Source organism: Benincasa hispida, chromosome 7 (genome assembly GCF_027475165.1).
Source record: "Benincasa hispida cultivar pf3 chromosome 7, pf3_genome.v1.1, whole genome shotgun sequence".
NCBI classification, from domain to species: domain Eukaryota; kingdom Viridiplantae; phylum Streptophyta; class Magnoliopsida; order Cucurbitales; family Cucurbitaceae; genus Benincasa; species Benincasa hispida.
In genome coordinates this window covers 33,961,685-33,988,761 of record NC_143484.1, presented here as the reverse complement: position 1 = coordinate 33,988,761, position 27,077 = coordinate 33,961,685, and the positions used below count along the sequence as shown (strand labels likewise).

Genomic DNA, 27,077 nt, shown 5'->3' with positions numbered 1-27,077 from the left:
AGGGTTAAGAATACCAACATTTCAAAAAGTATCCAAAGCTTCAATAATTTTCTTGTGATCTTTCAACTTTTAGAGAAAACACAGCTTACCCAGTTCGAGATCTTGTCTATATCTTCTTTGCTCCACTTCTAGAACTAACTGTACCAAGTGTCCAAAATAACTCCAAACATGACAACATAAGAATTATCAAAACTTATAATCTAATTCGAACACTTATATCCAACTCAAAAGAAAATTAAAACTCCAAAGTTCACTAAATCTTGCCAAAAAGACTTTGATCTTTGCTGGTTGATGTCCGAAAAGGTTTGAAACTGTAGATTTGAACTTCTTGTTAGGCAATGGGTATTGAGATTTGAGGTCTTCCGAGTTATGGGTCATTGTCAAACGTCATTCCTTCCCTAAAATCGTTGATGGTTACCACTTTCATGCCTATAATCGCAAAAATCATTGCAGAGGATCAATTTTGGGTGTGAAGTGCTGGTAACGAGAAGGATGAACTTCATCCGACGACTATTGCTCATCGACAGAAGAGGGAGGTCTCATTGCCATCGTTCGTGCTGGTGTCGTCGACAGATGCTTACTGGAGAAGGGAGGAAATGTGAGGAACAAGGCCAAAAGTGAGTTTGTTGAGCACAAAAGAATATTAAAAGAATAAGAAAAAGAAAATATGAACTTATAATGTGTATGCATGGTTAGGCATAAAAAAATCTGCCTTTGTTGTGATCATTTAGGACGACCATAAAAAATTTTAGTGCAAGTCCTTGTAATGAATGTGTGAAAATTAGTGCTCTTAGGTAAAAGAAATGCAAGTTTAAGTTCCTAATAGCTAATTTCAGGGCCCTTAGTTGATATATTACTTTCTTGATTGTTGGGATGTTTGAAGACGTCGGTGTTTAAATCAGAATAGGAGAAAACGAATTGAGAGTCTATTCTCAGTTTTCAGAGGTGACATTGTGTGCGGATCTCTCGGTATCAGTGGATATAAAAATTACAGATTGGTGATTTCGTTGATTATCTGTAATTTGTAAAATTCCTTTATTGCTCATTAATAAATTCATTCAAGCTAGTTCTCAAAGTGGATGTAGACCAAACTGCCACTATATATCTTGGTGTTCTTTACTGTTTTCGATTTATTTCTGCTGATTGTTTGTGTTATGTTTGGCTATCTAAGTTAGGTTCAGAAACTCTCACAAGTGGTATCAGAGCTCCAGTTGATCCAAAAAGGTTGTGTGGTAGTGTGTGCTGGCATATTTTGAGGGATATTTTTTTGTCAACAAAAGGTAGCCAAAATCTTAGACGAAGATAATCTTCCACCAACAATTACAGAAGCTGAAAAAAGGATATGGATGAGATGGCCTATTCGACAATAATTCTATATCACAACGGAATTATGGAAGAAACTGGAAAGTCTTTATTTGACTAAGTCCTTGCAAAATAAATTATATCCAAAGGAGAAATTCTTTGGATATAAGATGGACTCAAGTAAAGGCTTAGAAGATAACCTAGATGAATTTTAGAAGATTATAGTTGATCTCAATAACATCGGTGAGAAGATGTCGGATAAAAATCAAGCAGTTATTCTTCTGAATTCTTTACCAAAATCGTATCGAGAAGTTAAGACAGCTATTAAATATGGACGGGATTCATTGTCCATGGATATAGTGTTGGATGCCTTGAGAACTAGAAATCTCAAGATTAAAAAGGAATGCAAGGATGGAGAGTTACTCATGGCCAGAGGCAGAAATGAGAAAAAGAACGGAAAAGGAAAAGAGTCGAGATCCAGGTCGAAATCAAAGGGGAAAAGATAAAAGTATTTTCTATGTCATAAATGATACTTTAGAAAAAATTGCCCTTTGAATAAGAGCAAGGAAGCATCAAGTAGCAAGCATGCAGGGGATTCTAGTGCAACAAATATTACTGTTGGGTATGATTCAACAGAGGTTTTGATGGTGTCCAGCAGGGACATTCAGAATGCTTGGATCATGGATTCAGGGTGCACGTTTCACATGACTCCTAATCGAGATTTCTTAATTGACTTTCAGGAAAATGATGGGGATCAGTTCTACTTGTTGATAATGGTGCTTGTGATGTAAAAAAAATTGGGTCAGTTTGAATTGCAACACATGATGGTATGATCAGAATTCTTACAAATATAAGGTATGTTCCAAAACTCAACCGAAATCTAATTTCTCTGGGAGAATTAGATAGATCAGGTTATTCTTATAAATCTGAGAATGGAGTTCTAAAGGTTATCAAGGGCTCTTTTATTAAGCTGAAGGGGAACTTGAGGAATGACCTTTATGTGTTGGAGGGTACTGCAGTTTTAGGTAGTGCTGCTGTTGCATCTGAGAAAGAAACAAATAAATCTATGTTATGGCATAACAGATTGGCTCATGTGAGTGAAAGAGGTCTACAAGCTCTTTCACAACAAGGTTTTCTTGGAGGAGTCAAAGACATTAAACTCCCATTTTGTGAACATTGCATAATGGGAAAGTCTACTAGAGTGAAGCTTGGGAAAGGGAAGCATTCTACCAAAGGAATTTTGGATTATATTCATTCAGATTTGTGGGGTCCTACAAAGGTACCTTCTATGGGAGGTTCAAGATACTTTATGTCAATCATTGATGACTTTTCAAGAAAGGTGTGGATGTATCCACTGAAACAGAAGGATGAAGCTTTTGAGAAATTTCTTGAATGGAAAAAGCAGGTTGAGAACCAGACAGACAGAAAGGTAAAGTATCTGAGGACAGAAAATGGTTTAGAATTTGTGAATCACAAATTTGATCAATTTTGCAAATCTGAGGGAATTACGAGGCATTTCACTGTTACGTACATTCCATAGCAGAATGGTTTAGCTGAGAGGTTCAACAGAACAGTTATAGAGCGTACAAGATGTCTCTTGACAAATGCTTCATCACCCTTGAAATTTTGGGGGGAAGCTGCCCAAACAGCTTGTTATCTTATTAATAGGAGTCCGTCTTCCGCTTTAGGCCTAAAGACTCCTTAGGAGATATGGACAGGAAAAGCTCCAAGCTTGGATCATCTCAGAGTGTTTGGATGTTCAGCTTATGCTCATGTTAAGGAAGTTGAATAAGAGGGCACTGAAATGTATGTTTATTGGCTATCCTCAGGGTGTTAAACGATATAAACTTTGGTGCTTGGAAGAGGGCAGAAATAAATGCATTATCAGCAAAGATGTGACCTTTAATGAAACAGAGATGCCATTTCGTGTCAAAAAGCAGCAGAAACTGCAGATAGTTGACCAAGTTTAGGCAGAGGTTATAATTGATTCTAAAGCACAACCATCAATTAGTTTAGGTGATTTCAGTGATCAGTCATCCAGTTCTGATGGTAGACAGCCTCAACTACAGAGGACTTTGATTGATGAAGGAGCTTTTAGTGAAGAAAGCTCAAGTAGTAGTGACCTACAGAACTATCAGCTTACACGTGATAGGCCTCAGCGGGTGAGGCAAGCTCCTACGAGGTATGGTTATGATGATTTAGTTGCTTATGCTCTTACTTGTACAGCTGACAATATTGAACCAGAGCCTCTTACTTTTGAGGAGGCTATTGTATCTGATTCGAAGGAACAGTGGAAGGATGCTATGGAAGCAGAGTTGTTCTCGTTGCAAAAAAATCAGACATGGTCATTGGTTCCAAAGCCTCCTAATCAGAAACTCATTCAGTCAAAGTGGATTTATAAAATAAAGCTAGGTACAAGAGGTGACAGCAAGCCTAGGTATAAGGCTAGACTGGTAGCCAAGTGCTATACTCAAAAGGAGGAAGTTGACTTTCATGAGATTTTCTCTTCGGTGGTGAGGCATTCGTCCATTCGATTAATTTTATCTATTGCTGCTCACTTTGATATGTTTATTGAACAGATGGATGTCACCACAGCTTTCCTTCATGGTGAATTGGAGGAAGTGATCTACGTGGCTCAACTTAAGGGTTATGAGGTGAAAAGAAAGGAAGACATGGTTGTCTTCACAGGTTCATCTATGAACTGAAGCAATCGCCGAGACAATGGTATATCAGGTTTGACACCTTTATTCTGAAGCAGGGGTTTCACAGGAGCTCATAAAGGTACATATACTTATCTACTTCTGTACTGCGTGTACTGGAAACTATCTCAGAAAGGTACATATACTTATCTACTTCTGTATGTAGATGATATAATTCTGGTGTCTAAAGATTATTCTGAAATCTGTGATCTCAAGAAACGATTGAGTAGTGAATTTGAGATGAAAGATTTAGGTGAACTAAAAAGGATCCTAGGCATGGATGTGAAAAGAGTTAGGGAGAAAGGTTTGTTAACCATTTCGCAGGAGAGTTATGTGCATAAACTGCTTGAGAAGTATAATATGTCTGGTTGTAAGGCAGTTTCAACACCCTTACCATCTCATTTTAGGCTTTCTTCGTCTCAGTGTCCCGTTACTGAACAAGAAAGGTTAGAGATGGCTAATATTCCCTATTGTAATGCTGTTGGAAGTATTATGTATTTGATAATTTGTATTAGGCCTGACTTGGGATATGCTATAAGTATGATAAGCAGGTTTATGTCAAATCCTGGGAAGCAGCATTGGAATGCAGTTAAATGGGTGCTTCGATATTTGAAAGGTAGTGTCAGTGTATCATTGTATTTTAGTAGGGATTGTGATAAATCAGCACTGTTGGAAGGCTTCACAAATACAGACTATGCTGCAGACCTTGACAAAAGGTAGATCAGGTCACATTTTTCGTTTGTTTGGTAATGTGGTCAGTTGGAAGGTTACTCTACAGTCAGTTGTTGCCTTGTTTACTACTGAGTTTGAGTATATTTCAGCAGATGAAGCTGTGAAAGAGGCAGTGTGGTTGAAAAGAATAGTTGGTGAGTTGTTGTCACAGGAGTTCATTCCTATCGTCCGTTGTGATAACCACAGTGTTATTCATCTTGCGAAGAATCCATCTCATCACGAACGGTCTAAGCATATCGATGTCAAATTTCATTTTATCATAGAAGTTGTGGCCCAAAAAGATGTTGAACTGGTCAAGGTTCATACAGTTGAGAATTTGTCAGATATGTTAACCAAGGTTCTTCTAGCCCATAGGTTTAAATAATAGGCTGAATATTAAATTTGGATGATAGGAATATTGGAGAATCAGCTTGGCACTTAAATATTCTTGTTATGAGGGAGATTTGTAGAAAATAACAAGTTTTTTAAGTAGTTTTTTATTGGGTTTTTGGAAATTTAAAGGCCTAATGGCATTATCATAATTATTAAGCAGTGGCAATTTTGCAATTATCTTTTCTTCTCCACTTTGGGCAGCAAAATCTTGGGTCTCTTTTTTTCTTTTGCTGAAGGTGAGCAGTCGCAAGAGAAAAAGAAAAAACAGAAGGAAGCCGGTGGTCTAAAGTCCACGAGCCGCTGAAGAAGATTGGAGGAATTGAAGCCATCTGAGTTGGCCGATTGGTTCCGTCCGGCGAGATCATCAAAGAGACAATGGTCTCGATTCCGGCAAAGCTGAAACGGCGTGAGCGTGGGCATGGGCTTTCCGTCAGCACCGGTTCGAGCGTGGGTTTTTTTCGATCCGGCGAGGTCGACAGTTGCGTCCGGTCTGGGGAGGTTCGATATGAGCAGCGATTGTTAGCGAGAAATACGCGTGGATCTGCATGTGATTCGCCAGTTAGAGGCGATAACACGCTATTTTTTTACTGTTTTTGCAGCGGGTTGTTCTCAGCTTTCAGAGGCGACATTGTGTGCGAATCTCTCGGTATCAATGGATACAAAAATTACAGATTGTTGATTTCGTTGATTATCTGTAATTTGTAAAATTCCTTTATTGCACATTAATAAATTAATTCAGCTTCTCAAAGTGGATGTAGACCAAACTGGTCGAACCACTATATATCTTGGTGTTTTTTACTGTTTTCGATTTATTTCTGCTGATTGTTTGCGTTTTATTTGGCCATCTAAGTTCAGAAACTCTCACAGAGTCGATAAAGCTTTTTCAGGTTTATTATGGTCTAAAAAGAAGAACTTTGTATTTTTCTCATTTATGAATAGATTTAGAAAGTTTTAAAATTGTCTTATAGATTGAATATACTTGTGTGACTTTCTTATTTGCAAGCATTATTCTTGAATGCATTGAGACTTGTGTTATAATTTGTCTATCATAATTTTAATTATGCTATATAAATAAGATTTTAATATATTACTTGAATATATAAAGTCCATAAGTAATCTGACTTTATATAAATCATATTTTAATTGTGCAACTGATGGACTTTATATAAATCAGACTTGAGTTATTGTGCAGCTTCCACCTGCTGATTTACAAATTATTGAAAAATTTGTCATTATTAAACTTTATTGCTGACATTTAGTGTGACTTTTGGATTTTGTGACTTTTAGTTTTTTATAACCAATAGTGATTTTTGAGTTATAGGAGTTATGTGAGTTATGAACATTTGATGACATTTATAGCCTTAAAACCATTGGCATTCCTATGGTTATGTTTGTAAGCCTATATAAAGGCATGCTTAATTGAATGGAAAATATATATCTCTCATTTTTCATATTTGTCCTCCACTTTTTTTTTAACATAGTGGTATCAGAGCTAGTAGTAAATATTGAGAGAAAAATGTTCAATGGTGGGATAGGTTCACTTCAACTACCAATACTTACCAAGCTCAACTATGACAATTGGAGCATCAAGATAAAAGCGTTACTAGGAGCACAAAACGTGTGGGAGATCGTGGAGAACGGTTTCCAAGAGGCAGAAGCTAGAGTCAATCAAGCACAAAGAGATGCGTTAAAGGAGACAAGAAATAAGGACAAGAAAGCCCTTTATATCTTGTATCAATGGGTGGACGAAGATACGTTTGAGACCATCGCCAATACGGAGACGTCAAAGGCGGCATGGGATAAGCTCCAATCGACTCATAGAGGAGCCGATCGTGTAGAAAAGGTACAGTTGCAAACCTTACGTGGTGAGTTTGAATCTTTACAAATGAAGGAGACAGAGGTGATAGCGGAATATCACACAAAAGTAATGGTTGTCGTCAACCAATTGAGACGGAATGGTATGTCGTATCTTGACACTCAAAAGCCCATCAAGGGCAATTCAATTATGCAGAGGAGAATGGAACCTTATTTATGGTTTCAAAGGGAGAAGAAGAGAGTCAAAATAGTATGTCGTATCTTGACACAGGAGCCTCGAATCACATGTGTGGAAAATGCGAGATGTTTGTGGAGTTGAACGAGATGGAGAAAGGTAATATTGCCTTTGGAGACAATTGTTTGGCCGCCATCAAAGGAATAGGTAAAATTCTCATTCGGTTAAAAAATGGAGAAAATCAATATATCACACATTTTTATTACATTCCCAATGTAAAAAATAATATATTAAGTGTAAGACAATTGTTAGAGAAAGTTTTTGAAGTTCAAATGAAAAGAAATTTTTTGTATTTGAGGGATAATCATGAGAGACTTATTGCTAAAGTCTCCATGACCAAAATCTGAATGTTTCTTTTGAATATATGTAATGATGTTCCAAAATGCTTGAAGACGTGTTATGAAGATCTCTTTTGGCTATGGCATCTACGGTTCGGGCATCTCAATTTTGGAAGTCTAGAAGACTTGTCGAAGAAAAAGATGGTGCGAGGTTTACCACACATTCACAAGCCAAACCAAGTGTGTGAAGGGTGTTTGCTTGGCAAACATCATCAAATTAATTTTCCGAAGGAGTCTATGACAAGAGAAAAGAAGCCTTTAGAACTCATCTATGTCGATGTGTGGAATGATCAAACCAGAGTCTCATGGTAAAAGTAAATATTTCCTTCTTTTTATTGATGATTTTTCTAGAAAAACATGGGTGTACTTTTTGAAGGAAAAATCAGAAGTATTTGAAATCTTCAAGAGATTTAAGGCATGTGTGGAGAATGAAAGCAACCTTACAATCAAGGCTATGAGAACCGATCGAGGTGGTGAATTCACATCAAATGAGTTCAAACAATTTTGTGATGAAAAAGGCATCTGACGTCCATTAACAGTCCTAAGAACACTGCAACAAAATGGCGTGGTGGAGAGGAAGAATCAGACAATCTTGAACATGGCAAGAAGCATGCTAAAGATAAAGAAGATGCCGAGAGAATTTTGGGCAGAGGGCGTAGCTTGTGCGGTTTATTAGACAAATCGAGCACCAACCAAAAGTGTGCTTGACAAGACACCTCAAAAAGCATGGAACGGAAGAAAGCCTGGGATTGGTCACTTCAAGGTGTTTGGGAGTATTGCATATGCTCATGTGTCCGAAGAAAAAGGGACCAAGCTCGATGATCGAAGCGAGAAACTCATCTTCATGATTATTGCTTTGGCAGCCTATAATCATTGGAAGATACATCAAATGGATGTCAAATCGGTATTCTTGAATAGAATTCTTGAGGAAGAGGTCTATGTGGAACAACCATTGGGTTATGAAGTCAAGGGTGAAAAAATAAAGTGCTTCGATTGAAGAAGATACTTTATGGTTTAAAGCAAGCACCAAGAGCATGGAATTCGAAGATTGACAAGTACGTTCAAGAGAAGAAGTATATGAAGTGTCCTTATGAGCATGCCCTCTACATCAAAATGCTATGTGAAAGCATACTAATCATTTGTTTATATGTTGATGATTTAGTATTTACCGGAAACAATCATAGCATGTTTGATGAGTTCAAAAGAGAGATGGCAAAGGAGTTTGAAATGACGGACATTGGTCTCATGAGTTACTATCTTGGGATTGAGGTCAAACAAGGTGAAGATGGAATTTTTATATCCCAAGAGGGCTATGCTAAAGAAGTGCTCAGGAAGTTCAATATGAATGATGCTAATCCAGTTAGAACACCGATGGAATGTGGAGTCAAAATCACCAAGCAAGATGGAGGAGAGAAGGTAAATTCTACATATTTCAAAAGCTTGGTTGGAAGTTTGAGATACTTGACATGTACAAGACCGGATATTCTTTATTCGATTGGAATTATTAGTCGATTTATGAACCGACAATGACACATTGTAAAATGGCAAAAAGGATACTTCGCTACATCAAATGGACGATTGGGTATGGTCTTTCCTATGTCTCTTCTAGTAATTTTGATATTGTTGGTTATTGTGATAGTGATTGGAGTAGTGATTTGGATGATCAAAAGAGCACTACGAGGTTTGTGTTTTTTATTGGTGAACGGCATTCACATGGATGTCAAAAAAGCAACCCATAGTCACATTATCAACATGCGAGGCAGAGTACGTTGCAGCAACTTCATGTGTATGTCATGCAATTTGGCTAAGAAACTTAGTGAATGAGTTGAAGTTTCAAATGGACGGTCCAATGGAGATTTGTATTGACAACAAATCGGCCATTGCCTTAGCCAAAAATTCGGTATTTCATGGGAGGAGCAAGCACATTGATACCCGATTTCACTACATTCGGGATTTCATTACAAAGAAAGAAGTGGAACTCAAATATATCAAGTCACAAGACCAAGCGGCGCACATTTTCAAAGCCCCTCAAGTTGGAGACTTTCATCAAAATGAGGAGTTTACTTGGTGTAACAAATCAAGTTTGGGGGGGGGGGGGGTGTTGAAAAGTTTGTCATTATTAAACTTTATTTGTGACTTTTAGGTTTTGTGACTTTTAGTTTTTTTGTAACCAATAGTGATTTTTGAGTTATAGGAGTTATGTGAGTTATGAGCATTTGATGATATTTATAGCTCTAAACCATTGGCATTCCTATGGTTATGTTTGTAAGCCTATATAAAGGCATGCTTAGTTGAATGGAAAATATATATCTCTCATTTTTTATATTTGTCCTCCAGATTTTTTCTAACACAAATGAGGGTAAAATTGGAACAATAAGAAGAACGAAAATAAAATTTATCTTTTTAATTATACTTTCAATTTTAGAAAATTGTTGCTAGATTTGCAAATACTCACATTTTCTTTTCTACCCATCACAATTTCTCTAAATTTTATCGATTACGAGACAATTTTTTAAAAAATATATATATACCCATACACTTCAAAGATTATTAATTAAAATCATAAACTAAAAATATATTAATCTAAACTCTGAATTTTGTAAGTGTTCAATTTACATCCTCCATTATCTTCCATTGGGAAAAAAACACATGAGTTTATAGTTATATTAATTGAACTCATCAATTTACGTAAGTAAATCAATTTAACAAGACTCTCTGTTAGAGTTTTCTGTGAGAATTGTCCCTACATCAAATCTAACTATCCCTTTGTAAAACCAAACATTTGAAGATCTCTAATATGTTTAGATTTCAACTCTCTAATCATCTATTTTGTTTGAGAATCATCTATGCATTAATTCTAATTGTACATTTTAATTTGTAAAATCAATCAATATTTGAAGAAGTTGATTTACACATGTATAGAAACTTATGCATCGATGCCTTTCAAATGTACTTATAGTGAAAGGTTTAAAGTGATTCGTTCCATGAAAATTTTAGAGTTTAATTGATACAAATGGTAAGTTTCATACAATAATTGTCGGATGAATATGGAGGAGAAAGAGCAAATTGATACATTTATCTAAGTTCATATGTTAAAATGAAGTCTTAATTTTATAAAAAAAAATGGTGGAAATATTGATATAATCTATGAAGCAAAGATACTTCATGTGAGACAAACAATCAGTATCAGACATCGGATATCGATACTTTCAGATACTTCCCAGATACGTATCTGACACGCGATTTGATGTATCTATACTTTCAGATACTTTCCAGATACGTATCTGACACACGATTTGACATATCTATTTTTATGTGTCTTTTAAATAACTCATCTAATCTTTACCAATCTAAAATTTGGCAACTTATTTAAAAAGCTCACTACTCGAGTCCAAAACTAAAAGGAAAAAAAAAAAGTAACAGACCAAACCCTAGACTAGAATCATCTAATCTCCATCTTCACATTTGAGTCCCCACAAAGTCCACCAAAATATAAACCATTTGGATATCTTCAACAATAAGTTCTTCGTTTATCTTCATACTTCTCTTTCTAATCTTCTTCTTCTTCTTTGCAATATGAGTCACTTTTTTATTGCATTTTATTAATTATTATACTTCAACATCTTAGATGTTGCTTTTTTTGTATTGTACTTCAATATTTGTATTCTATTTTGTGTTATTGTTATTAACTTGTATGCTAAATTTATCTATATCCTAGATTTTTTTAAAGAAAAAAATGTATTTTCAACGTATTAGTATCCTTGTTTTTTAGAAATATATATATTAAAAAAATATATAAAAAAATGACGCATCCTTAGATGTTTCCGTATCTTAATTTTTTAGAAATTGACGAATCGTCGTATCCGATCGTGTAGCCATATCTATGTCTGTGCTTCATAGGATATAATGATCATGTTGGTAGACATTTCTGAAGAAAAATCTTTAAAACATCAAATTCAAAAAATAATAATAAATAAATATTTTATGCTTTTTCAAACAAGTTAAAATGTCTATCACTAATATTATATCGACATTATTAATATTTGTTCAGGTTAAAATATCATTTTGGTCTCAATTCTTTAAAGTTTCTTGAAAGTCTCCATAATTCCAAGAAATTTAAAACTAAGAGATTAAATATTTATAGTAAAATGTTAATATATAATAACAGTTTTTTTTAGAAGATTAACAATAATTAGCAATGAAAACTTTAAGATTTTTTTAAAAGTATATGGATTAAAATTGGATAATTTAGCCACCGTTTAGTAATCATTTGGTTTTTTATTTTTATTTTTTAAATTAAACCTACATCTCCACATTTCTTATGATGATTTACACATTTCTTAAGTACAATTGTTGATTTCTTAATCAAATATCAAAAACAAATTTTTTTTTTTGAAAACTACTTGTTTTAGTTCTTAAAATTTGATTTAATTTTTTAAACCACCGGTAAAAAATAGAGATAAAAAAATGAAGAAATTTGGTGGTGAAAATAGTATCCAAATACTTATTTAAAAAAATAAAGTGATTACCAAACGAGGCTTTAATTTTTAAAGTAGTTATTTTATTCTTTTAATTTATAATTCATCCGATGTAGAAACTAATGTTAATGCCAATTACTGAAATTATTTTAAATTAATTATTTGACATTAATATTAAAAATTTAAAGTAGGTATTTAGTAAAAAATTAAAATTAAACATATAAATCTTCAAACTTAGAGATCAAATTAAATTTAAATGTATAAGTCTTGAAACCTAGATACCAAATCAAACCTAGAGACTAAATTAAAATTAAAAATATAATATTTTCAAATCTAGGATCAAATAGAAATTGAACTCAAATGTAGAGATTAAAAATATATTTTTTTCCATAAAAAACAATCTTGGACAATCTCAGTCGTTTAACCAATAAATGTTAAAGGTAACAATAGAAGAAAACGGAAGTCTAAGTTGTTTAACAAAAAAAAATAAAAATAAATAAATAATAAAAATTAAAAGAAAAGAAAAAAGGCGAATGTGTCTCATAATAAGAGTGATCATTGGTTGGGTTGGGTTGAAAGACTTATCCAACCCAATTGTTCGGGTTATAAATTTTTTTAACTCAACTAACCCTTATTAAAAAATGAACCCAACCCAATCCAACCATGAAATATTTAGGTTGGGTTCGTTCGGGTTAATCGAGTCATTTAGTTAAATTTTTGTTCTAAAAATAAGCAAAACATAAATATGTAAAAATCTAATTTAATTATTTTCATATGTTGAATTAATATTAACAACTCAATTTCAATTTATATAGTGAAAATTTTCTTTTTAAAGTGTAAGAAACTACTTTTAAGAGTCGTTGAAAAATAAATTATTCAAAAAAATATTAGAATTAAATAAAATTAAAATCAATATATGTATAAATAATTGTATTATAGGTAATAAAATAATATATTTTAAAGTTAATAATAAATTCGGGTTGGTAAACCCATGAACCAACCCAACCCATAAAATTTTCATTTATATGAACCCAACTCAACCCAAACGACACGAGTTGGGTTGGGTTGATCGGTTTCGGATCATTGGGTTTTTTGAACATCCCTATCTCCTAGAGAGATGCACTAATTTTTTTTTTTCTAATCAACCTATTTCTTCCAATTTATTTTTTAGAAAACATTATTTATCTCACTTTATCCATTTTAAATGTCCTAGACATAAATGTCCGAATATATATAGAAAATTATTTGAACTGTTGTAGTGCTGAGGATAATAAATTGTCACACCATATATACTCATAAAGCTATATTTTATAATTTTGGTGGGAAGTCCTAAATTTTATTTATTGAACATATATATTGTCATTTTTCAAAATATTTGGTAAGTAATTAATTTTAGTTGTCAACGAGAGCTTAGCTCAACTGATATTGGTACATATTAAGGACCAAAAGATTCGTGGTTCAAATCTCTCACTTTCAATTTGTATTTAAATATTAAAAAGGAATAATTGCAATTAAACCCAACACTCATCAAATTAAAACACTAGAGCTTTCTATAATTAAAAAAAAAAAAAACCAATATGGCTTAGTTACAAAATATATATATATATATAATTTTTTCAGGAATAATTATTCAAATTATTAAAAATTTAAGAGTGTAATAATGGTAGTAAAACTCTCATAATTATTTAAAATTTATATTTTTTTTGTTTTTATCTTTTTAATATATATATAGCTCATATATTTTTGAAAGCTTGAGAAAAAAGTTTGAATTTAGAGTTGTTTTTAAATATAGAAAAATAAAATAAAATATTATAAATATAGTAAAATTTTACAGTCTATCTGCGATATACCGTGATAGATTATTATTTGTGTCTATCTGTGTCATAATAGACACAAATAGTAGTCTAGTGCAGTCTAACGTGGTCTATCACAAACAGACTATGATATTTTGCTATTATTTATAAATATTTTCTGAAGTTTTGTCATTTAAAATGATTTTCCTTGAATTAATGTATATATTTTTCAAAATACTCGTAAAATGGACATTTTAATAAATTTGAGAATTCGATATTTTCCAACTAATACCATTATTTTTTTTTAATTATATTTTTCTCTTTTCCAACTAATATCAATATTATTTAAGTAATGATGGGAAAAAACAATGTTATAGCTTATGGGACAATACTTAATTTCTTTCACATATATATTATGGCTAACATAAAACATACAACAAATACACTACTGTTCTGAAATTTCAAGGTTTTATTTTGGTAACTTCCATGTATATATGTACTGTCAATTGAGTTCACTAAATTAATGAAGTGTCATTGGATAAAACATTGTTGTTTTGCCGGCTATAAATTGGATTTCATTGGATGAGTTTGAGAAAACCCCAAAGTAATTAATTGATTAAATGGCCTAAGATTCATTTTTTGTTCTATATATATATAAAATCAAAACCCTAAACATGCAATATTATCAGATTAGGGCTTTAATAAGCTTAATTATTAGCTAGCTGCTTTGAAATTTCAATGGAATGTTGCAATGGATTATTCTCTTTCAGTTCTTGCAGGCTTTTGCTAATGGCTTTTGCTTGCACTTTGCTTTTCATCACCTCCCAAGCAGATGATGATGATGATAGAAAGGCATATCATTTTCACATTTTCAATTCACTATTTATATTTCATTTCCTTAAATTTACTTGATTATATATGTTATTGGTTTTCTGTTTTTAAAAATCATGTTGAACTTGCAAACTTTTTTCCATTTTCTCTTCATCTTGAATTTAAATGAAAAAACGGATATGTATATTAGATTAAACATGAAAGTTTTATTTCGAAAATTAGTTGCTTCGAGATGAAACTCATATTTATTTAATACCAAAATTTATGAAACCAGCAGAAAAAAAATTATTATTGTGAGGTCTTTTAATTTGGCTTTTCTCTTGGGTCAAATCCCAATATATTTCTTTGGATCCAACGTGTATTTGGGATTTTTGTGTTCTCTAATACCATAGTTAATAAACACGAGATTTCATCTCAAAACCAATTGACAATATGTTATATAACTCATCTATCTTATAAATATCATTAGATTTTCTCTTCTTTCTAAAGTAGAACCTTAAATATATTTCTCAAGATAGTATTTGTTTGAGCTCACCATTCCTGAATTAGATCTCAATTGTCTCACGTTTATGATTTTGTAAAAAATACAAAAAAAAAAAAAAAAAAAAAATTATCCAACCTTTTGTCTTTTTTTCACCCTTTTTTTTCTATATATAGATGTAACACTACATAGTACATTATACAGTATTTTTGTCATATATATACTTTAATGTTAAAAATAGTTTTTAAAAAAAAGATTTAAAAAATAGAAAAATAAGAGAAACCATTTATACAAAATAACAAAATTGTAATCTATTTTGATAGAGATTGATAAAAGTCTATTAATTTCTATCAGTGATAGAAATTGATAGAAGTTTATCACGGATATATGCTGATAGAAGTCTATCGATATCTATCACTATTTTTTTCCTATCTCTATAAATAATTTAATATTTTTTTTCTGTCTGTGAAAATTTTTCTTTAAAAAATGTACGTAGATTGTATAATGTCGATCCCTCTTTTTTAAACGAACTGATCATAATAGACATAACTTATTCTATACACATAATGATGCGTTAATCAATTTTGTAACCCTAAATAACAGTACATGATATGAGGGTTTTGAGCATAATTAAAAAGAATGAACTAAAATCACCAGTTTTAAAAATATTAAAGAGTGATATATATGATTTGTAAAATTATAATTTGGAGAGATTAATGAAGTTTGTGCGTTTGAAAGAGCATGCAGGTTTATGTTGTTTACATGGGAAAACCATCTGAAGGAGGTTTCTTAGCTGTGTCCGAACAGCATACCAACATGCTTCAACAAGTTCTTACCACAAGGTTTTTTTTCCTTTTTTTTTTTTTTTTTTTTTCTTTTTTAGTTTGAAAATGGTAATTCATATCTAACTCGATGAATTATGCTCAAGTTGACGACCATTAAATTATAAATGTTTGTAATACATTAATACATATTATCACCGAGATCGATGTTAGGTCTGTTTGGTAATGAATCTGAAAACAAAATCTTAAAAACAATCTTTGATTCAAAGAAAACATAATCATATTTTATGTATTCAAATATGTGTTTGATAGTTAATTTAATAATTGGATTCTAATTTAAACAATTTTTTTTTATAATGTATTTGATACTATATCTATAAATCATAAAATTTGTTGTAATTACTCCTTAAATATTTGTTGACAATAAACTATTATAAATCTATTTATGAACATGTTTTATGTTTTTAAAAAATTATATAATTATTATTTTGAAATATTATATATATAATTTATAATACATTACATATTACATATTTTAATTTAAAAAAATAAATTGAGTTTATAACATGACATATTGCATTTTTAGTTTTTTTTATCTTTATTTAATAAAATTTTATATTTCAAAATTTAAATCTAAAAATTCAAATTATGGATATAATGAAAATATCAAAATATTGTTTTAAGAATTTACTTTGTTTCAAATCACAAAATTCAAAAATAATTTTCCGAAATATGATTCGGATGATCGGTCATAATTAATGAATTCAATGAATTTGCAAGCATAAAAACATAAACTGAATTGCCAACGAAACAGGGTCATAAATATTTTATTTAAAATATCGAAGAAAGAAATTTGAAAAAGTTGTGTTATATTGGAAATTTCTTGATATATACATATTATAGGTAAGTTTTTTCCTTCTTTTTTTCTTCTTTCTTTTAATGGGATGAAGTATAAAATGCATTTCGATATTTGATAACACTTTTTCTAAGTGACCATGGGTTCTTAATTCAAGGTAGAGAGCTAGTTGCTTTTTTTAATAGATTAAAGAAGATACAATAACGTTACAATATGGAATAACATTAAATAACATTATTGTGTGTAGGAATGTAATTAAAAGCCATATATTATGAACGAGTATAATAGACCGAAAAATCGAGCGACTGATCAAATCGAAGTAGGTCAGTTGGAGAAGGAGAGGGGTTGATCGGTCTTGGTTTGCAAAAATTCCAAATGGATAAATTTTTTTAAAAAATATAAAGAATAAAACCGATCAAACCGACCAATCGACTTTTACTCATTGGTGGCCGACCGATTGGCTTAAGCATATTCTTACTAAAACAATTTGTCATATTTATCTAATAACTTCTCAAACTAACTTTGTTGATTTCAGTGATGCATCAAAATCTCTGGTGTATAGCTACCATCGGAGCTTCAACGGCTTTGCAGCGAGGCTAAACGAGGAAGAGGCTCGAAAACTCGCCGGTGGCTTCTTCTTCTAAAAAAAAAAATTAAAAAAGGTTGAATTTGATTAGCTTATTAAGGAGTTTTTGTTTTGGGTTTCCAGAGATGGATGAAGTTGTGTCTGTGTTTCCGAGTGAAAAGAAACAACTTCATACGACAAGATCATGGGATTTCATGGGTTTCTTCCAACAAGCTCGAAGAACCAGCTTGGAGACCGATTTGATCATCGGAATGTTAGATACTGGGATTTGGCCGGAATCTCAAAGCTTTTCAGATGAAGGTTTTGGCCCGCCGCCCCCTAAATGGAACGGCAAATGCGAACCCGTTTCTAATTTCACCTGCAACAAGTATCTCTTTTTACACCTTTAATATAGTACACTAATTAAACAAGTAATTTCATCATAGTTTTTTTTTTTATTTAGTACAACAAGTGTAGGGTACGAAGGCTTAAATTATAGAAAATGTCCATGAACGTTATAGTTTTGTTTCAAAAAATACCTCTAAATTTTCAAAAGTTTCAATAACTTAACAAAAATGGTAAAATATATCTTTACTTGTTAGTTCTAGATGATAATCGTCAAAACTTTGTTTCAAAAATACTCTCAGATACTCTTAAAGAATTTAATAATACTCTTAAATTTAAAAAAAAAAGTTCTAAAAAAATATAATATATGGATACCATCATTTTTTTAATAATTATATATACTCTCATTCTTTTCTCCATTTGTCCATTTCTTAAACCAATTAATTTTCTCTAACAACCAAACAAAACATAAAGCTTCAATTTTGAAGGATAAAACAAGTCCCAAAATCAAATGATCACCTCTCAAAACTTAGCAAAATAACGAAACGTTAAATACAAAAGGGGCCGACGAAGGAATATTATCTTCAATCATGAGGAACATTCAAAACTAATCATATAATAATTAAACTAACTTGAATTGAAAAAAAAAAAAAACGATAAAGTCTTCATCACTACAAATTTGATAATATGCATGCTTTATGTGTTTTTTTTTTGGTCCTACTAATTGCCCTCATAATTACTAAACTCAAGCTTGTTAAAACATTTAAGTCCTATGATTCTATTTCTTCGTGCTATAGTTTATATACCTTAATTTTGAAGGAAATCGTTATAGAAATGAAGAATAAAAGAATGGAAGTAAGAGAATACTGAAGAAGGGAGGAAAAAACAGAAAACATAAAGAAATGTTAGGTCATAGGATTAAAGTATAGAAGAGAGTGGAAATAGAAGATGAAAGTTATGGAGTATAGATAAGCAATTTTCGTCTATTTACTAACCGATAATTTAAAGAGATTTTTTAAGAGGTTGACACTAATGCAAGTTCTAAAAGTGTTTTTGAAATGAGGTATATTGGTTTCTGTCTATATACTAATGGTAAGGATACTTTGAAATTATCTTTTTTCAGTTTAAATGTACTATCGAAACTTTTGAAAGTTTAGATGTACTTTTGTATAAAGTACTAAGCTTTTCCATCTAAAACTAATGTTACATATGTTTTTGTATTCATTTTTTAGAGTTTAAGAATATTATTGAAACTTTTAGATTCTGTTCGATAATCATTTCGCTTTTTGTTTTTTATTTTTGAAAATTAAGCTTATTTCCTCATCATTTCTTATGATGATTTGTATTTTTCTTAAGTACAATGATTAAATTCTTAGTCAAATTCTAAAAACAAAAATAAATTTTTACATGAAATTCAATGATCTTGTTGTGTGAAGGAATAAATTTGAAGATTGAGGTAATGTCTAAGTTTAATTTTTCAAAAACTAAAAATAAAAAAGGGTTAATGAGAGTTAAAATTCAAAGATATTTTTAAAACAAAGGTAAAAGTTTGGATGTGTTTTTCATAATTTATTCGTTTTTTTCCCCTAAAATTGTGTGTTGAAATTTATGAAGTAAAATAATCGGAGCTCGAGTCTTCCGGAGCGAGCCTCTCTTCGGAGCCGATATTCTTTCTCCGAGAGATACAGAAGGCCATGGAACCCACACCTCATCCACCGCCGGCGGTAATTTTGTCTCCGACGCCAGCCTCTTCGGCCTCGCCGCTGGCACCTCTCGTGGGGGCGCTCCCTCCGCCCGCATTGCCGTCTACAAGATCTGCTGGTCCGATGGTTGCTTCGACGCCGACATACTTGCAGCTTTCGACAATGCAATTGCTGATGGCGTTGACATCATCTCCATTTCCGTCGGAGGTTTTGTCGCCAAGAATTACTTCAACGATTCAATCGCTATTGGGGCTTTTCACGCAATGAAGAATGGGATTCTGACTTCAAATTCCGGTGGCAATTCTGGCCCTAGCCTTGGTACTATCACGAATGTTTCTCCATGGTCGTTATCGGTAGCTGCTAGCACTATCGATAGGAAGTTCGTGACTAATGTGAAGTTGGGTAATGGAGAATCCTTTCAGGTGAGCCCTAGACTGCTTTATTCTTTCATGAATGTGTTATGTTCTGCTATGTCCGAGTCATTGATTAATTTGCACACCACCTGTTTGTTAGGGTACCTCTGTGAACACCTTCCAACTTGGAGATAAGTTGTTTCCACTTATACATGCTGGTGAAGCTCCTAATACAACTGCAGGTTTCAATGGATCATTGTCAAGGTAATTGAAGCTAAAAGATTTCTTATTATGGACTTGTTAGAAATGGTGGGTTGCTGACTGATGTTACTCTGTGGCGATTTTATTATAAATCTAAATGTGCTGTGTTTTTCCAAGTTGTAAACAAGTTTTGGGTTTAAAGCAATTGAATTTTGGTGTTAAAATGCAGGTTCTGCATCCCTGGTTCTCTGGACGTGGACAAAGTTCGGGGGAAGATTGTTTTATGCGATGAGATTGGTGATGGGGGACCAGCTCTCAGTAGTGGTGCGGTTGGTACAATAATGCAAGATGCTGGCCACCAAGATGTTGCCTTTCTTTTCCCCCTACCTGTTTCCTTGATAGACTTGAAGGCTGGAAAGAATGTTTTCCAGTACCTGAGATCAAACAGGTATAATGGCACGTCGCTGAAAGGTTACACAGTATTTAAATTATATTTTAGTTTCTTTAACTCTAGTGTTTGATTATTCTTTAAAATTTTTAATGTTCTATTTTAGTTCTTAACTTCATTAACTTTCTATAAAAAAGATATTTTTAATCTTTTCCATTAATTCGTAGAAATGATCTAACAAAATCTCTCTCTAGGCAGTAGGCACATACTTTATTCATTTATCTTATCAATAGATGTCTACATTAAGCCAATTTGCTCGTTCTTCAATGTTTAAGATTCCTATTAACTTCTTTGAGGTCGAATGTACATTCTCGGCCCTCACCTCTTGTTGAACTTTTTAAAAATGTCTATATGAAAAAAGGTGTCTGTGTCTGCGTATGGAGACAGCTATATTAGTATATCATGCTTTAGTTTCTAAATGTATATGAACCCTTTTTAATGATTAACAAAAATTAATACTAAAGGCTACAATCATGTTTTATGTAAAGCACAGTGCCTAACACAGGATATTTCAGTATTGATAAACCAAAACCCAATATTTGAGAGTTTAGAGTCTGAAACATTGATAGACTAAAATAGTATTTAAACGTTACTAATTTGATGGCCAATTTTGACCTTCTTTGCTTAAAATATTTTGAAATCGCCCCTTTTCATTGCCCGTTTTTTGTTTGACAGAAATCCAGAAGCTACCATAGAAAAGAGTACTACCATTGAGGATCTGTCAGCTCCATCTGTAGTTTCCTTCTCATCAAGGGGTCCTAATATAGTTACACTGGACATTCTCAAGGTAACTCATGTCACTTTGGTTTACTCATGACTTGTTAAATCTAAGTCCTCATTGAATTTTGACTTTTAGAAATCTTTTGTAGCCTGATTTGGCAGCACCAGGAGTGGATATACTAGCATCTTGGTCTGAAGGTACAACAATCACAGGTTTAGAAGGGGATAACCGAATAGCTCCATTTAACATAATTTCTGGCACATCCATGGCTTGCCCACATGCAACAGGAGCAGCTGCCTATGTCAAATCCTTCCACCCAACTTGGTCTCCAGCTGCTATTAAGTCAGCACTTATGACAAGTGGTAATAGTTTGAGCTTAATTTTCTAGTACAAGTAATTTAACTTAAATCTTCTTTTTTTATCTGGTTTTTCTTGTTTATTTCATTTTAGTCTATATTTTAAAATGCCCGGTTTTAACTGATTGCCTTTGAAATCTTATGCTGTAGTCTCTAAACTTGGTCTAAAAAATTATTTGTCTTTACCAATAATATCTTATGCAGTAATCCTTAAATTATTCTATAGGTTATATTTTACACAATCGGGGCTTTCTTTTAAAGGGCTCCTTTTGAGGGCTTGTCTTTTTGTATGCCCTTATATTCTTTCATTCACATTGAAAGTTGTTATAATGTTAAAGGAAAAAAAAAGAAAGTAGTCCTTAAAATTTTACTGAAATACTATTTTAGACCTCACAATTAATCGTTAACAAACATTCAAATCCATTAGGAAACTTAACCTATTACGTGTGTGATTTCAACCACTTGCTTATCAAGATATCTACTGATTAACTTAACATTAAGATGGGCAAATATTAAGTTTCTGTCAAGTAATTTATTAAAAGATTATAATAGTTTTTATGCAAAGTTTAGAGACAAACGAAATGTTTGGAACATCATACATTCAAATAAAACAAGTTTGAAAGTTTAGAGACTTAAATCTTATTTAAGTCAAATATCTTGGACTTTTAATGTCAAAATAACATTAAATGCAGATGTCTCTAGGAACTCATTTATCAAACTTATCAATGTCACTACTCACTGAGAATAGTAGTGCTCTAAATATCGTTCTGTATGCACTTGCCTAACCCTAATCATTTAATCTTTTACAGCTTTTCCCATGACTCCGAAGTTAAACGCAGATGCTGAGTTTGCATATGGAGCAGGTCACTTAAATCCAGTAAATGCCATTAACCCCGGTTTAGTCTATGATGCTGAAGAGCTTGATTACATAAAATTCTTGTGTGGGCAAGGATATAGTACTGAAAATCTTCGCCTTGTTACTGGTGACCAAAGCAACTGTTCGGGTGTTACAAAAACAGCTGCATCAGATCTAAACTATCCATCTTTTTCTCTAGTGATCAATTCTCCTAGTCGAAGATTGATTAGTCGTGTCTACCACAGGACTGTCACAAATGTCGGGCTGCCAGTGTCAACTTATAAAGCAGTTATTAAAGCTCCGCCTGGGCTCAAAGTTACAGTACGTCCTGCTACTCTTTCTTTCCGTTCTCTTGGACAAAAGATATCCTTCACTGTGACGATTAAGTCTAAAGCAGAAGTTGGTGGAAAGATGCTTTCTGGTAGCTTAACCTGGGATGATGGAGTGCATCTGGTGAGGAGCCCCATTGTTTCATTTGTTATTCCCTCATCATGAGAGCTTCATGTGCTTATTTAGTATTGTCGGGAAGTCCCCCTATTTTCCCTTTGTTTCAAGTGATTTTATCATTTTATGATTCTATCAATAAATTCTTCTTTATGACTTATTTCGAAATCTAAATGATAGTTGATATATTAACAAGATTTGCATTGAAAATTCCCTTAATGTGGAAAGGGAACAAAACACCTACACTTACTAAGAACGTGTATCACTTTTGCTTGAGTAATGGTACGAGTTTAAATTTGTTTATGATATGAAATCTTAGTACTATATCTATTTAATTTTAAAAAACCAATCTGAACATAGTTTAGTGGATAAGTCACTGCTCAGTTCGGATTATCGTTGTTGTTTCGGTTATATGTTGAAATTAATAATAATCTAATAAAAATCTAAATTACACTCTACAAAACTATTCTGACATAAGACACAATCATCCTAATTTCAAGCACTAAATTCTAAAAATTTGACATTCCCATCTCTGTATCAAATGATCTCTCATCTATTGAATACCAAAACTCTTCCTTATATTTCCCAATTAATGAATTAAAAGAAAAAATGTTCGCAACTATTTGCTAGGGAAGTCTCTTGGATAGATAAAATATCCTGTCCTAAATAATTCTCCTGGATTTGTTCCTGAGTATCTTTGTTCAGTTATCATTCTTGCCTTTGAATCTTATCCCTGAATCTGAATCTGAATGCCTTCATGTTCAATCCGATCACCACAGGCACCAAAAATGCTCTCCCGAATTTAGCACAACTTTCCCCAATCACAAAACTTACAGATACTCAGAAGTCAAAACAATAATTCACAGGGAATTGAAAATTCCTCCAAAGAGTCATCTCTTTCTCATTGCTATCCAAAATCATATCTTCCACGTCCTGATTCTCAGAATATTTGCTCCCATAGATATTAGAAGGAGATGCAATAGAGCGTATATTTGATTTATTGAAGAATTTAGCATATCAGAAGAAATGGGAATCTTTCAAGTTGGGGCTGAAACCCCTTATCCAATGATGCCACTACAACTCCTTTTCTCTCATGGATCAGTAAGGCACAGTTCGTGAGGACAGGGGAAAACGGGGGGATTTTGTGAAACCACATATGGATTTGGATGGGACAATGAAACATGCACATCAGACAGAGATAAGACACAGGTCAAAGAGATTGTTATGGGACATGTGGCGGATTAAATTCAGGGGATTGCAGAAGGATCACTTGGAACCATATTAGAAGAATTGAATGTGCGTCTTTTTGGGGCTTATAAATGGGATTGAACTGTTTTCAGGTCTTGTGTGTCTGAAATCTTCACGTGGGTCTGCTCCATCTCATTCTGTCTCTGTCTGCATATTTATCTGTTTGTTTGCTAGTCTGACTGGAAAATCTTATCGAGTTTTCTCTTCTTTTGTTTTGTTTTGTTTTTCTTTTTCTGTATATGAGCGTGGGCCGTTAAGAGATAACTATCAGGTTTAGGGAGTAGTTTTGTTCGTTGGCTGACAGAGAAAGCTCCCAGTGTTAGTACTATGGAGAACAAGAAGTTGCAAGTGGCTACCTCTTCATCTTCAAGTTTGGATCATATTTTTGGTCCCGTGGACTCAAATTCAGCTTCTTCAACATCTACAACTGGTTATTTCGGCTCTATTTTCCCACCACCGGTTGGTACTTCAATTTCAACTACTTGGATTTGTTTTTTTAATATCTCTCTTTCATTCTCTTTCTCTCTTCCTTTCTCTTTAGAGGCGGGTTTCCTGAACTGGGTCATTTTCATTTTTCAGCAGCTTCTTGTTGATTTTGCATGTTTCAAGTTGATGATATGACAGCTTAAAATTTGGCAGAATTGGAATAAGAAAGCTTCTTAGTTAGGGAATCAAAGTAATGGAAGCTTAGTTTGTTTCTAATGGAGATACAAATTACTTGTTAAAGGGAACCCAAAAGTGGTTCTGTTCTGTGCTGTTCTATATAAAAATTGTCATGCGATATTAAAGCGAATTTGAACTTTTTCTCTGATTTTAGGTGGTGGAGAGAGCGAGAAAAAAGGATGTTGGAAATCAAGTTAGCTCAGGCGAACTTGGGAATCCAGGTTTTTCTAACCTTCTAAAACATGAACTTGAACCCACCTACCTCACAAAGAATAAGAAGCCTATGTCTAACCTACCCAACTCTCATATGATTATCACTGTTGAATAGTTTTTCTTAAATGATATGTTCTCCATTTATTTAAAATTAGCTTTTGTTCCTCTCAGATAATGCTTCTATAAATGGCAAAAAAGGAACTGCTGGTGCAAATGGGAAAGATGAGAGCTCCATATATCAGAATGAAACTATGGAACCAAGTTACTTTAGTTCCTCCATCTTTTATGGTGGCCAAGAAAATTACTCCCCAAGAACCAATGCCTCGCAATCCCATCATAATGTAAGCATTGCAAAATGATCATGTGCCACCTTTCGGGTAGTTTTCTTTAGTGTTTGGATAAAACTAGAGCCTTTTGGTTAAAATTCCATCTTTGGTCATTATATTTTTTGAACCTGTTCTATTTTAGTTTCTATACTTTCAAATTTTCAAATTTAGTCCTCATGCTTTCAATAAATCTTAAAGCCATTGATTTTTCCAAAAAAATAATTAGTCTCTGTCAACCTTTTGTAAATTTTGAAAACATATTCGTTTCGTCTTTTCTTGAATGAAAAATTGATTTTTATTTTCCAAGGTTAGATCAAAATTAACTTTAAACCAACCATGGGACTAAATTTAAGATTTATTGGAAATGCAAGGACTAAAATTGATCATTTAAAAGTATAGGAACTAAAAATGAAATTAATTTCAAAGTGTATTGAGTTATTGCTTTGGAAAGTGCTACTGTTGTGTTCATTAGAATCATTACTTGATGATACATATTGATGTTATGAAATCCTTTATCAGTTTAAGAAAGAAGGGAAAGACAACGATGCAAATGAAAGCAATTCAAACTCTGTTTCAAGAGGAAACTGGTGGAAGGGTATGACAACTTCCATGGATTTACTGTTTGACAAAGAAGAGGTGCTGATGGTTAAGACAAATTTTTAACTCACCAATCTGTTTTCAGGTTCTCTTTATTACTAACGCTCTACCTATATAATGGGATTTCTCACCTGCATAGGTATATTGAAATATCCTCTCGGTTAGCGTACCTTGTTTATTTTGTGTTTTTTCATGAACGTTCTCTTCCATTTTGATATATTTCAGTTCATCATATTGATTTGAGGCAATAACTGATTCATTTTTCACCATGGATTTGTTGAATATGATGTACTTTTGATCTGTCCCTAGCCCATCACCCCAGTTTACTAACTTTCAGTTATTTTATTATGTTCCAGGATTTGGTGACAGTATAATCTACATTATATTATCATTTACAAGCTAAGCTACCATAGTATGATGATAGTAATAAAGAAGTAGAGTAGGAAGAGGCCTAAAAGGTTTTGATCAAAGAATGAAGCTGACTAGTTTTATATTTCAAAGCTGAAGAGTGTTGATGTGGCTTTCTTTCTGCAAGTGGAACTCTTTCAATACCTCCATCGTAATCTATCCTTTATTATCTGGTATTGCAATAACCATGTTCACTCAGTATATGATGAGTTTAGTTTATTTTACTATATTTCGTGAATTCGATACCGATTATTTGTGTTGCTTTGGTCATGATTGAATGTTGATCTATAAAATCCATGAACGTAAACAGCGCTCGAGAGAGCAAGAAAAAGAAAGGAATGGCAAACGTGTATTGAGTTAACATGGAGAACAGGGACTACAAAATGGAAATGATTAGCTAAGAACAACCATACAAGAAGCGGCTACATGAGTACTTAACACATAATAAAATCGATGTGATCGTTCTTTATAGTCGTTGCAAATTCTGGTTTGATATTGTTCTGCTCAACAGTATTAGAAATAAGAACTGCACAAACAAGGCATGTCTCGAACCTTTGCAAGTTCTGGTTTGATATTGTCCTGCTCAAGGGTATCAGAAATAAAAACTGCATAAAGATAGGACATGTTTTGAATGATTTCAGCAACCAACGAACAACACTCAACAAGACGACAAAATTCTAATCCTTCGCCATAGGGGAGCACGATTCAAGCCTCAACGCCTGCGTCGAGTATCATGTGGTTTCGACACTTGCCTTCCCCATACACTATGAACGAAAGCATTCTCCGCAATGAAAAAGATAACTAGAAAAGGGACGGTTGCAAATATAGCAATCATATTTAAAATATTAGCAGATATAGTACAATGCAAAAGAAAATTGTAGATATAGCAAAATCAGCTTTTGAAATCTATCACCGG

The 27,077-nt window shown here is 32.8% G+C and overlaps 2 protein-coding genes across 8 annotated transcripts; both read left to right on the top strand.

Moving 5' to 3' along the window:
• The first annotated feature begins 19,212 nt into the window (after nucleotides 1–19,212).
• Nucleotides 19,213–24,264, top strand: LOC120081032 (cucumisin-like). Of its 5 annotated transcripts, XM_090315951.1 has the most exons (8): nucleotides 19,213–19,749; nucleotides 19,841–19,944; nucleotides 20,111–20,329; nucleotides 21,005–21,116; nucleotides 21,199–21,412; nucleotides 22,216–22,583; nucleotides 22,660–22,715; nucleotides 23,486–24,264. In XM_090315951.1, exons 1-7 carry the CDS (start codon nucleotides 19,591–19,593, stop codon nucleotides 22,690–22,692), a joined length of 1,209 nt encoding a protein of 402 aa, XP_090172077.1. In that variant the 5' UTR covers nucleotides 19,213–19,590; the 3' UTR covers nucleotides 22,693–22,715; nucleotides 23,486–24,264. The 5 variants fall into 5 exon arrangements, with proteins under 5 accessions (XP_090172077.1, XP_090172078.1, XP_090172075.1 ...); XM_090315952.1 differs by lacking the exon at nucleotides 22,660–22,715; XM_090315949.1 differs by having other exon boundaries at nucleotides 22,216–22,715.
• Nucleotides 24,265–24,281: 17 nt separating this feature from the next.
• Nucleotides 24,282–26,528, top strand: LOC120081420 (uncharacterized). 3 transcript variants are annotated; one of them, XR_016530967.1, is made up of 6 exons: nucleotides 24,282–24,413; nucleotides 24,772–24,838; nucleotides 25,002–25,171; nucleotides 25,676–25,838; nucleotides 26,110–26,334; nucleotides 26,472–26,528. XR_016530967.1 is itself a non-coding variant. In XM_039036268.2 (6 exons), the coding sequence occupies exons 1-5, from the start codon at nucleotides 24,282–24,284 to the stop codon at nucleotides 25,853–25,855; spliced, it is 462 nt and encodes a 153-aa protein (XP_038892196.1). In that variant the 3' UTR covers nucleotides 25,856–25,892; nucleotides 26,110–26,408. The 3 variants fall into 3 exon arrangements, 2 of the variants coding, with proteins under 2 accessions (XP_038892196.1, XP_038892195.1); XM_039036268.2 differs by lacking the exon at nucleotides 26,472–26,528 and adding an exon at nucleotides 25,839–25,892 and having other exon boundaries at nucleotides 25,676–25,751; nucleotides 26,110–26,408; XM_039036267.2 differs by lacking the exon at nucleotides 26,472–26,528 and having other exon boundaries at nucleotides 26,110–26,408.
• The last annotated feature ends 549 nt before the right edge of the window (nucleotides 26,529–27,077 follow it).

What these genes read in the sequence shown, in the direction of transcription:
- LOC120081420 (XM_039036267.2), top strand. Translation starts at nt 24,282, where the DNA reads ATGGAGAACAAGAAGTTGCAAGTGGCTACCTCTTCATCTTCAAGTTTG. An exon ending in GCTCTATTTTCCCACCACCG is followed by an intron (nt 24,414 to 24,771) that starts GTTGGTACTTCA and finishes CTCTGATTTTAG; the next exon opens with GTGGTGGAGAGAGCGAGAAA. An exon ending in AGGCGAACTTGGGAATCCAG is followed by an intron (nt 24,839 to 25,001) that starts GTTTTTCTAACC and finishes TGTTCCTCTCAG; the next exon opens with ATAATGCTTCTATAAATGGC.
- LOC120081032 (XM_090315948.1), top strand. Translation starts at nt 19,591, where the DNA reads ATGAAGAATGGGATTCTGACTTCAAATTCCGGTGGCAATTCTGGCCCT. An exon ending in TTCAATGGATCATTGTCAAG is followed by an intron (nt 19,945 to 20,110) that starts GTAATTGAAGCT and finishes GTTAAAATGCAG; the next exon opens with GTTCTGCATCCCTGGTTCTC. An exon ending in GTCAGCACTTATGACAAGTG is followed by an intron (nt 21,413 to 22,215) that starts GTAATAGTTTGA and finishes AATCTTTTACAG; the next exon opens with CTTTTCCCATGACTCCGAAG.